At 41.8% G+C, this 12,751-nt stretch overlaps 1 protein-coding gene across 1 annotated transcript in view; it reads right to left on the bottom strand.

Moving 5' to 3' along the window:
• The window catches only part of LOC140724598 (uncharacterized), a 234,717-nt gene that overhangs the window by 101,940 nt on the left and 120,026 nt on the right, over positions 1 to 12,751 (bottom strand). The window contains exon 45 of the mRNA XM_073039023.1: positions 2,476 to 2,660. Within this exon, the coding sequence (XP_072895124.1) occupies positions 2,476 to 2,660 (185 nt within the window). The remainder of the gene's footprint in view (positions 1 to 2,475; positions 2,661 to 12,751) is intronic.

The raw sequence follows: 12,751 nt of genomic DNA, 5'->3' as shown, positions 1-12,751 counted from the left end.
ATCAACTCTGGAGACCTTCCATCCTCAGCCAAAAAACTCATAATTCCCACACCGCGCACTGCTCGGATTTACCTCCTCCCCAAGATCCACTAGCCTGACTGTCCTGGTAGACTCATAGTTTCGGTCTGCTCCTGCCCCACCGAACTTGTATCTGCCTACCTGGACTCCATTTTGTCACCCATAGTTCAGTCCCTCCCCACCTACATCTGGGATACATCCCATGCCCTCCACCTCTTCAATAACTTCCAGTTCCCCGGTCCCAACCACTTCATTTTCACTATGGATGTCCAATCCTTATACACTTCCATTCGCCATCAAGAAGGTCTCAAAGCCCTCCGCTACTTCCTTGACAATAGACCTCACCAGTTCCCCAACACCACCACACTCCTCCGGTTGGCGGAACTGGTACTCACACTTAATAACTTCTCTTTTGGCTCTTCCCACTTTCTTCAGACCAAGGGTATAGCTATGGGCACTCGCATGGCCCCAGCTATGCCTGCCTCTTCATTGCTTATGTGGAACAGTCTATGCTCCAAATCTATACTGGTACTGCTCCCCAACTTTTCCTCTGCTACATTGACGACTACATTGGTGCTGCTTCCTGCACCCATGCTGAGCTCGTCAATTTCATCGACTTTACCTCTAACTTCCACCCAGCCCTCAAATTCACTTGGTCTATTTCGGACACTTCTCTCCCCTTTCTCGATCTCTCAGTCTCCATCTCTGGAGACAGACTGTCCACTGACATCTTCTATAAACCCACTGACTCTCATAACTACCTTGACTATGCCTCTTCCCACCCTGCCAAATGCAAAAATGCTATTCCCTATTCCCAGTTCCTCTTTCTCCACCATATCTGCTCCCAGGATGAGGCTTTCCATTCCAGGACATCTCAAATGTCCTCTTTCTTTAAGGATCATGGTTTCCCTTCTGCCGTCATCAATGATGCCCCCACCCGCATCTCCTCCATTTCCCACACTTCGGCCCTCACCCCATCCTCCCGTCACCACACCAGGGACCCTTGTCCTCACCTACCACCCCACCAGCCTCCGGATCCAGCATATTATCCTCCGCAACTTCCGCCACCTTCAACAGGACCCCACCACTAAGCATATCTTTCCCTCTCTACCCCTCTCCACTTTTTGCAGGGATCATTCCCTTCATAACTGCCTGGTCCACACGCCCCTCCCCACAGATCTCCCACCTAGTACTTATCCCTGCAAGCATAAGTGCTACACCTGTCCCTACACCTCCTCTCTTACCACCATTCAGGGCCCCAAACAGTCCTTCCAGGTGAGGCAACACTTCACTTGTGAGCCTGTTGGGGTCATTAATTGCATCTGGTGCTCCCGGTGCAGCCTCCTCTATATCAGCGAGACCTGACACAGATTGGGGGACCGCTTTGTCGAGCACCTCTGCCCCATCCACCACAACAGACAGGATCACCTGGTTGCCACCAACTTCAACTCTGCTTCACATTCCCATTTGGATATGTCCATACATGGCCTCCTCTACTGCCATGATGAGGTCAAACTCAGGTTGGAAGAGCAACACCTCATAAACCATCAGGGTAGTCTCCAGCTCCTTGGCATGATCATTGAATTCTCCAGCTTCTGGTAATTCCTTCCCTCTCCCTTCCCCCATCCCAGTTTCACTCTGCCTCCTCCTCCAGCTGCCTATCACCTCTCTCATAATTCTGCCGCCTTCTACTACACACAGTGCTTTCCCCTTACATTCCTTCTTCAACTTTCCTGCCTATCCCCTCCCTGCTTCCCCTCCCCCACACCTTGATCTTTCCTCTGATTGGTTTTTCACCTGGCACTTACCTGCCTTCTCCTTCCCACCCTCCCCCCACCTTCTTTATAGGGCCCCTGCCCCCTCCCTCATCAGTCCTGACGAAGAGTCTCGGCCCGAAACATTGACTGCTCGTTTCCCCATATGCTGCCCAACCTGCCTTGTTCCTCCAGCGTGTTGTACGTGTTGTTTTGACCACAGCATCTGCAGTGTACTTTGTGTTTCTTAAAAGACCCTATTGTATGCGCCTCTACAACTATTACTGGCAGTGCATTCTATGCACCCATCATTCACTGTATAAAAAACTTAACTCTGACATCTCCCTTGTACCTACTTCCAAGCACCTTAAAACTGTTCCCCCTTGTGTCAGCCATTTCAGCCCTGAAACAAAGCCTCTGGCTATCCACATGATCAATGCCTCTCTATCAGGTCACCTCTCATTCTTCATTGCCCCAAGGAGAAAAAACCCAAGTTCACTCAACCTATTCTCATAAGGCAAGCTCTCCAACCCAGATAACATCCTTGTAAATCTCTTCTGCACTCTCTCTATAGTATCCACATCCTTCCTGTAGTGAGGTGACCAGAACTGAACACGCCACTCCAAGTGGGGTGTAACTAAGGTCTTATATAGCTGTAACATTACCTCACCTCCTTATGAATTATACTTTTGATTTAACTTACCACAAACATGGCATTGTTGTTTTGCATGCTTATAATGGATCTGGTGTAATCACATGTTGAATTGATGCTACAGTTGCATATTGTCAGTGTCAATCCGAGCTCAGATGTAGCCTTCGAGTCATTGGCTTGTATTATGGCAAACACTGGAGAGGAGCTTGTTGGATGCCAAGAAAAGTTCCCACTTTCTGTAGATATAAAAGAAGAATCCATGTGGTTTATTAAATGCTAGACATTCATATTCCAACATGTTTAGTAAAATTATAAGCTGCCATTTAACTCAAAGGTAAATATGATCCATATAATTTAAATTACCAGACAGATTAGCTACAATTATCAAGCCTTTATTAAGTTCCTTCAGAAAATAGTATCACTGTTTGCATCAAAGGCTCACTTTGGCTCCTGTCATCACAAATACATCCACTTCTCTCCAAGTCTGCCTTATTCTCTAACTTAGAATATGCTAGATTCCTTATTTAAGCTAATTCTGAAGAAAGTTCAGAGACTTGGAAGGCTTACTCCATTTCTTTCCATTTTTTTCAGTATTTTCTCTTTATAAACAAGGCCTATGTTTCACCTTTGCACCAATGGAATGGTTCAATTCTGGACCAGTCATAATATGAAAAAACAGGGAGACCTTCAGGTACCTGGAAAAGCTTTATTCAAGTTAATATGTTGAGGGGCAGATAACATTGAGGAAGCAGGGAGTCTGCAGAAGGACATGTAGAGGTTGAGAGAACGGGCACAGAAGTGGCAGATGGAATACAGTGTAGGGGTGTGCCTGGTCAGGCGCTTTTTTTTTTGAAGGAATAAAGGCGTACTTTATTTTCTAAATTGGGAGAGAATTCAGAAATCCATAGGTGCAAAGAGACTTGGCAGTCCTGGTGCATGATTCCCTTAAGGTTAACTTGCAGGTTGCCTTGGGTTAGAAAGGATGGCAAATGCAATGTTAGCATTCATTACAAAATGACTAGAACATAAAAGCGAGGATGTAAAGCTGAGGCTTTATAAGACTGTATACTCATTCCACATTTGGAATATTGTGAGCAGGTTTTGGGCCCCATCTCTAAGAAAGGATATTCTAGCATTGGAGACGATCCAGAAGGGGCTTAAAAGAATGACCAAAGGATGGAAATTGGGTTTGAGACAGATTAATACATTAGCACTTATATATCAGTACTTCCACTAGATCTGGAATAAAGGGATCAGTAGTGGAGGATCAACTGTGCCAGTGTTGTCCCCGTGGTAAGGAATATCTAAATCTTGTGGATTAGTGGTTTGGTGATTGGATGCAGGGGGTTTCTGAAATGGGATAGCAACTAGAGTGTGGATTCGAGATTGCCAGCTCAAAAGAGGGGGAAGCACTGAGAAAACAACAAATTCGAACAAGGCTAGGGAGGAGAAGCAAGAAGGTGAGGAAGGAAGGATGGCCCAGACTGGTAGTGCCAATGAGGATGGATCATAACAGAGCAGCAAATCAAAGATAGGTAAGATGTAAAACAACCTTCAAATAGTCATTATTGTATTTGTTTTGGAAAAATAATGTACTTCTAGAGATGTAATACAAAAAAAAACCGCACAATGCAATTTCAAATCAATATCATCATCAGCCAGTCTCTCTTTACCTTATACATGTGTGAAATTCAACTTTTCTCTGTCTATGTCATTCTGATGTTGTGTTTTGGATCTATGTCCCCCAAACGGTGTACCATAAATATTGAGGCAATGCTGCTTCCAGGCAGCAACAGGACAGCAAGACAAGCAAAAAGCTATGATATTGCAAATGTTGGAGGAGATATGTAATCAGTGTTAACATATGATACAGAAAGAAACCTATTTGTGGTGTGGAAACTGAGGACCTTGTATCAGATGCAAATTCAGATTCAGATTCATGTATTTATCACATGCACATTGAAACACATAGTGAAATGCATAATTTGTGTTAACAACCAAACTAAGGATGTACTGCAGGCAGCCCACAAGTGTTGTCCCAAATTCTGGTATCACCATTGCACGCCCACGCTATTCAGCAGAGGAATACAAGTAGCAACAACAACAATACAACAAGAGCAACAAAACAACAACAGCAAAACAAGCCCCTTTCCTCCTCCCCATCTCACACACAGACAGGCCTTCAACCCCGTGAGAGGGTGTCCAGGCCTCCAGCATCCAATGGACTTACAGACATCGGACCTCCAACTTTCCAGTGGACTTGCCACTTGCAGACCCAGGATTTCTGCCCTCAGTTCTTGACTTATGGACTTGCTGACTTTGGTCTTCAAACTTCAGCATTGACCCCAGGACTCGCTGATGACAGGACCACAAAGTCATGACATCCCAAGTCCGGGATCATCAACTCACTAGCCTGGGGTGGGGGGGGGGGGGGGCACTGGCACTTGTAATTCTTGCCTGCATGGCCCTCCAGTACTGGGACTCACCAACCTGGGAAGACACCGGACCTCGTCCACGTTGGTCTTTGTCCATAGCGCTTGCTGGGATGACCTCCATACACAGGGATCACTGGCTTTTAACCACAGAGTGCAGAGCGGAGGCCTAAACTCTAACTCCCCCACATCCCTGTCCCTAAACCGACCTCAAACACCCCTCTGTGACCCCAAGACCGTCCCTACAAACATAGAAACAATGAATTTACATTGCAAGTTTAGCAGTGAGCACCGAATAGCATTTCCTAAAGAATTAATAATATTATACAGAAATGTACTGTAGTTCCAAACATTCATACTAGGATGACACACACAAACTTTTAGAGGAACTCAGCAGGTCAGGTGGCGTCTATGAAGGGGAATAAAAAAAAATGACATAAGGAGGAGAATTAGGCCATTCATCCAAGTGAGACTGCTTTGCCATTCCATCATGGCTGATTTATTATCCCTCTCACCCTCATTCTTCTGCCTTCCTTGTAACCTTTGAAACGCTGACTTCTCAAGAATTTATCAGCCTCTGCTTAAGATATACCGAATGACTTGACCTCCGCACCCACCTGTGGCAATGAATTCCACGGATTTACTATCCTCTTGCTCATGAAATTTCTCCTCATCTTTGTTCTCATTGGACGTCCTTTTATTCTGAGGCTGTGCCCTCTGATCCTGGACTCACCCACCAGTGAAAAGACCTCTCCACATCTAATCTATCTCGGTCTTTCAATTTTTGATAGGTTTGAATGAGATCCACCCCCCCATCCCCCAAATCTTCTGAACAGAGTACAGGCTCAGAGTTATCAAACACTCCTCATATATTAACAAATTAACTCCCAGAATTATTCTCGAGCACCTCCTCAGTACCCTCTCCAATGCCAGCACAGCGCTTCTCAGATAAGGGGCTCAAAACTGCTCACAATGCTCCACGTGCAATCTAACCAATGCCTTATAGATCCTCAGCATTACATTCTTGCTCTTTTATTCTAGTCCTCTCAAATTGAATACTAACATTATGTTTGCCTTCCTTACCACCGACTCAAATTCAAGTTAGCCTTTAGGGAATCCTGCGCAAAGATACCAAAGTCTCTTTTCACCTCTGATTTTTTAATTTTCTCCACTTTTAAAATATGGTATCCATCTTTAGTCCTTCTACCAAAATGCATGACCATTCATTTCTCTACAATCACTTCCATCTTCCACTTCCTTGCTCATTCTCCCAATCTGTTCAAACCCTTCTGCAGACTCCCTGCTTCCTCAACACTACTTCTCCTTCCACTTGTTTTTGTATCAGCTACAAACTTGCCACAAAACCATAATTCCATTATCCAAATCATTGACATGTAATGTGAAATGAAACGGTCCCAACACCGACCCCTGCTGAATACCACTAGTCACCGGCAGTCAATAAGGAAGGGCCCCCTTATTCCCACTCTTTGCCTTCTGCCAGTCAGCCAATCTGTTATCTATGCTATTATCTTTCTTGTAATTCCATGGGCTCTTAGCTTGTTAAACAACTTCATGCCTGGCACATTGTCAAAGGCCTTTTGAAAATCCAAGCAAGCAACATTCATTTACTCTTTGTTTATCCTGCCTGTTATTTCCACAAAGAATATCAAAGGTTATAGACCATAAGATATAGGAGCAGAAGAGGCCATTCGGTCGATTGAGTCTGCTCCACCAATCGATCATGAGCTGATCCAATTCTTCCAGTCATCCCCACTTGCTTGCCTTCTCCCCATACCCTTTGATGTCCTGGCTAATCAAGAATGTATCTGTCTCTGCCTTTAATACCCCAAATGACTTGGCCTCCACAGCCACTCATGGCAACAAATTCCACAGATTTACCACCCTCTGACTAAAGTAATTTCTCCGCATCTCAGTTCTAAAAGGACGACCTTCAATCCTGAAGTTGTGCCCTCTTTTCCTAGACTCCCCTACCATGGGATATAACTTTGCCATATCTAATCTGTTCAGGCCTTTTAACATTCAGAATGTTTCTATGAGATTCCCCCCTCATTCTCCTGAACTCCAGGGAATACAGCCCAAGAGCTGCCAGACATTCCTCATATGGTAACCTTTTATTCCTGGAATCATTCTCGTGAATATTCTCTGAATCCTTTCCAATGTCAGTATATCCTTTCTAAAATAAGGAGCCCAAAACAGTACACAATACTCCAAGTGTGGTCTCACAAGTACCTTATAGAGCCTCAATATCACATCCCTGCTCTTATATTCTACACCTTTAGAAATGAATGCCAACATTGCATTCACCTTCTTCACAACTGACTCAACCTGGAGGTTAACCTTTAGGGTATCCTGCACAAGGACTCCCAAGTCGCTTTGCATCTCTGCATTTTGAATTCTCTCCAAAAATATGCTTTTGCTCTAGATCCTGCTAATATAAAAGATGTGTTGAAATTAAATATGATCTTCTTTTAACATATTTAATTGAAAGTCAACTCCTAAAAGATAAAAGTCAATTCTATATTCATAGAGACAAAACAGGTAAATTATTGGCTAACCAATTAAAAACCTTTATAGCTAAACGGCAAATTGAAGAAATTTGTAAAGCTAATGGTGATAGGACAACTGACCATTTAGAAATAAATGAATCTTTAGAGAATTTTATTCTAAACTTTATAGTTCTGACTTTCCTAAAGATCATACTATAATGAATAATTTTTTAGACCAATTAAAAATCCCTGTAATTTCTGTTAATAATTGAAAGCAGTAGGATCAAACTATTTCTTATGAGGAAATTGCTGACGCTGTACATTCATTGCACTCCGGGAAGATTCCGGGTCCTGATGGATTTTCTGGAGAATTTTACAAGGCTTTTTCCTCGTTGCTTATACCTCACCTATGTTTTGTCTTTTTGGATTCCTTTAAGTTGGGTAGGCTATCACAATCTTTTTATGAAGCTTCCATTTTGCTTATTCTTAAAAAAAAGAACCCAACTACATGCTCTTCATATAGATCAATTTCTTTACTTAATGTTGATACCAGAATTTTATCCAAAGTTTTGGCTTGTAGGCTTGAAAATATTTTACCATCTATCACATTTGATGATCAGACTGGATTTATTAAAAATCGCTATTCCCATTTTAATGTTCGTCATTTACTGAAATGTTGTGTATTCTCCTAAAGAGATATCAGAATGTGTGATATCTCTAGATGCTGAGAAGGCTTTTGATTGGGTTGAATGGAATTATTTATTTAAAACCTTAGAAAAATTTAATTTTGGGCCCAATTTCATTCAATGGATTAAAGTATTTTATTTATCTCCCTCTGCTTGGGTTCTTACTAATTTTCAGAATTCTAAACCTTTTAAACTCCAACGTGGAATCAGACAAGGATTTCCTTTGAGCCCTTTGCTCTTTGATCTGGCTTTAGAACTCTTAGCTATTGCTTTTCGAGAATCTAGTGGTATCACTGGTATTTTAAGGAGAAGTACTACCCACAAAGTTTCACTCTAGCTGATGACCTATTGTTTTTTTATTTCTAATGTTCAGACATCATTACCTCCTATGCTTTCTTTACTCTCCTGTTTCAGCCAGTTTTCAGGATATAAATTCAATTTACATAAGAGTGAACTTTTCCCCTTGAATTGTATGAAATCAATTTACCTATTTGGGTGTAAAAATTACTAAGAATTATAAACACCTACTTAAAGAAAATTTTCTTACCCTATTGAATTATGTGAAAAGGGTACTATCAAACTGGTCGCCCCTCTCTCTATCATTGATTGGTCTAATTAACTCTATTAAAATGAATATCCTGCCTAAATTTATATACCTTTTTCAGGCCTTACCCGTTTTTATTCCTAAGTCCATTTTTTATTCTCTTGATTCAATTCTATCTTTGCATATATGGAAAAACATTCTTGATTAAATGAAGTTCACTTTCAAAAAGTTAAAAAGAATGATGGTTTAGCTTTACCAAATTTTAGGTTTTATTACTGGGCAGTCAGTATACAAAATCTTACGTTTTGGTCATATTACATTAACCGTGAGGTCTGTCCAGTATGGGTCTCTTTAGAAGCTAACTCTATTTAAAAAATTTCTATTCATTTCTCTTCTTAGATCCTCACTTTTTTTATCTTTAAATAAACTAACTGAATTCTCTCTATATCTAAATAACAGTCCGCCCGTTTATTTTTTCTACCAAAGTGCATGACCATACACTTTCCAACACTGTATTTCATTTGCCACTCCTTTGCCCATTCCTCTAAACTATCTAACTTTCTCTGCAGGCTCTCTGTTTCCTCAACACTACCCGCTCTTCCATCTATCTTTGTATCATCAGCAAATTTAGCCACAAATCCATGAATACCATAGTCCAAATCATTAACATACATTGTAAAAAGCAGCAGTCCCAACACTGTCCCCTGTAAAACTCCACTGTTAACCGGCAGCCAGCCAGAATAGGGTCTCTTTATTCCCACTCTCTGTTTTCTGCCGATCAGCCAATGCTCCAGCCACACTAGTAACTTCCTTGTAATTCTATGGGCTCTTATCTTGCTAAGTAGCCTCACGTGTGGCATCTTGTCAAAGGCCTTCTGAAAATCCAAGTACACCACGTCTACTGCATTTTCTTTGTCTGCCCTGCTTCTAGTTTCCTCAAAGAATTGCAGTAGGTTTGTCAGGCAGGATTTTCCTTTCAGGAAACCATGCTAGCTTTGGCCTATTTTGTCATGTGCCTCCAGGTACTCCATAATCTCATCCCAAACAATCGATTCCAACAACTTCCCAACTACTGATGTCAGGTTAACAGGTCTATAGTTTCCTTTCTGCTGTCTCCCACCCTTCTTAAGTAGCAGAGTAACATTTGCTATTTTCCAATCATCCAGTACAATGCCAGAATCTATCGATTCTTGATAGATCATCGTTAATGCCTCCACAATTTCTCCAGCTACTTCCTTCAGAACCCAAGGGTGCATTCCATCAGGTCCAGGAGATTTACCCACCCTCAGACCATTAAGCTTCCTGAGCACCTTCTCAGTCGTAATTTTCAGTTCCCTGACACTCTTGAATGTCCAGTGCACTGCAGACGTCTTCCACTGTGAAGCCTGATGCAGAATATGCATTCAGTTCCTCTGCCATCTCTGCATCTCTCATTACAATATAGATAGATAGATAGATAGATAGATAGATAGATACTTTATTCATCCCCATGGGGAAATTCAACATTTCCATCTCCATCTCCATCTCCAGTGTCATTTTGTATTGGTCCTGTATCAACCTTTGACTCTCTTTTACCCTTTATGTCTTTCTTCCCTTTGAAAATGTTTTCTTATTTGGAATAAATTTGTCTTGCACTTCCCTTATTTTTTGCAGAAACTCCAGCCATTGCTGTTCTGCTGTCCTTCCTGCAAATATCCCTTTCCAGTCAACTTCGGCCAGTTCTTCTCTCATGCCATTGTAATTTCCTTTACAGTATTCCACTGAAATACCACCAAATTGTATTTTATTTTTTTCCCTCTTAAATTTCAATGTGAACTCGATCATATTGTGATCACTTTTCCCTAATGGTTCCTTAAAAGTAAGCTCTCTTATCACCTCTGGATCATTGCACAACACCCAATCCAGCACAGCTAATCCCCTAGTGGGCTCAACAACAAGCTGTCCTAAAAAGTCATCCCTTAGACATTCTACAAATTCTCTCTCTTGAAGTCCTGTACTGACCTGGTTTTCCCAATCCACTTTCATGTTTGAATCCCCAACGATTATCATGACATGGCCTTTCTGACATGCTTTTTCTATCTCCTGCTGTAATTTGTAATCCACATCCTGGCTGCTGTTTGGTGGCCTGTATACAACTGGCATTAGGGTCCTTTTACCCTTGCCATTTCTTAACTCATCCATAGAGACTGTACACCTTCCAATCCTATATCATCTCTTTCCAATGATTTAGTAGTATTTCTTATACTCAGAGCCAAGATTTCCCCTTAAGGAAACCATGCTGATTTTGGCCTATTTTATCATATGCTCCCAAAACCGCATCTTTAATAATTGACTCCAAAGCTTCCCAAGCAATTTCCTTTACTCCACTGTCATACTGATACATCTCTCTCTCTCTCAAACTGCAGGGTGAATACTATCATATTATGAACACTACCTCCTAAGGGTTTCTTTACCTTGAAGTCTCTGATTAAATCTGTTCCATTACACAAAACCCAATCCGGATTTGCCTTTTCCTTAATAGGCTCAATCACAATCTGTTTTAAAGAGCCATCATGCAGGCATTCTATAAATTCCACTTCTTGGCATTCAACACCAATCTGGTTTTCACAATTTATTTGCATATTGAAATCCCCCATGAGTATTGTAACATTTTTACATGCCTTTTCTATCTCCCATTATAACCTGTGTCCCTCATCATGGCTACCATTTGGAGGCCTGTATATAACTCCAATCAGGGTCATTTTCCTCTTGCAGTTTCTAAACTGTACCTCAAGGATTCTACCTCTTCCAATGCTATGTCACGTCCTTCTGAGGATCTGATTTCATATCTTACCAACAAAGACTCCCCAACCCCTCTGCCTCCCTGCTTGTCCTTTGAATACAATGTGTATCCTTGGAAGCTTAACTCCAAACTATGATCTTCTTTTCGTTATAACTCAGCGATGCCCACAGTGTCACGCCTGCCAATCTCTAACTGCACTGCACAATCATCTACCTTATTCCATATACTGTGTGCTTTCAGATTAAACACCTTCAGTACTGTATTCATCACTTTCAATTCTGTCCCCATGTTACACTGCAACTCATCCTACTGGCTGTTCTTCTACATGGTCTCACTACATTCAGCATCTACTTGAATACCAACTGCCTCGATCCTCAGCCCTTTTACTCCAGTTCCAATCCTCCTGCCAAATTCATTTAAACCCTCCCCAACAGCTCTAGCAAACCTGGATATTGGTTTCCTCAGGTTCAGGTGTAACCTGTCCTTTTTGTAAAAGTCATACCTTCCCCAGAAGAGATCCCAATAATACAAAAATGTGAAATACTACCGCCTGAACCATTTCCTTGACATTTTGAGCTGAGACCCTTTGTCACAACAAGAAAGGATTGGGGAAGAAGCCAGAATGGAGGGGGTTGGGTAAGGAAATTAGAATGACTACCATTTCACTGAAACACCTTTCTGCTTATTTATGGCCTCACAGTGGAATTATAACCACTGGATTCACTACAGGATGCTATGGGAGGATATAGGTAGAGAATTTATTTTTGACATTCGATCTAGCTTTATACAGTCACATGACATAGAAATTAGCCATTTGGCCCACCAGTTTCAGACTGGCCAGCGGGCACCCAGCTGTGTCTATCCACTACTCTAGTACTTGGCTTGTAATGTTCAGTGCTTAAGTATTTCAAGTTCTCATCTAATTGCCTCTCAAATGTTTATAGCAGCTCTGTTTCCACGACATGCATTCCAGGTATTCATCACTCTCTGGATATAAACGTTCTCCCTTAGATCTCTCTACGTCTCTTACTACTTACCCTAAATCTATACCTTGCCTTACTCTTCTCTGGTATGGGGAAAAGATTCATGCAGTGTACCCTACCATAATTTCCCACCCCTCATTATTTTCTATAACTCAAACACAGCCTCTCTTAACTTCCTCCATTCCATGGAAATAAGATTAGGCCTCTCATGTCTCTCCCTGTGCTCCATCCAAGTGAAATCTTGGTATATTACCCCTGCACGCTCTCCAATGCTTTCATACCTTTCTTATAGCATGGTGGCCAAGACTGCATCTCGTACCCCAAATGATGCCTGAAAAGCATTTAATAGATTTAGAGCTTTACCTTCTTGGTCTTGATTTTAATAGCCTGACT

Source organism: Hemitrygon akajei, chromosome 3 (genome assembly GCF_048418815.1).
Source record: "Hemitrygon akajei chromosome 3, sHemAka1.3, whole genome shotgun sequence".
Lineage (NCBI taxonomy): Eukaryota > Metazoa > Chordata > Chondrichthyes > Myliobatiformes > Dasyatidae > Hemitrygon > Hemitrygon akajei.
Note: the sequence above shows the minus strand (reverse complement) of the source record. Positions and strands in the feature narration are given on the sequence as shown.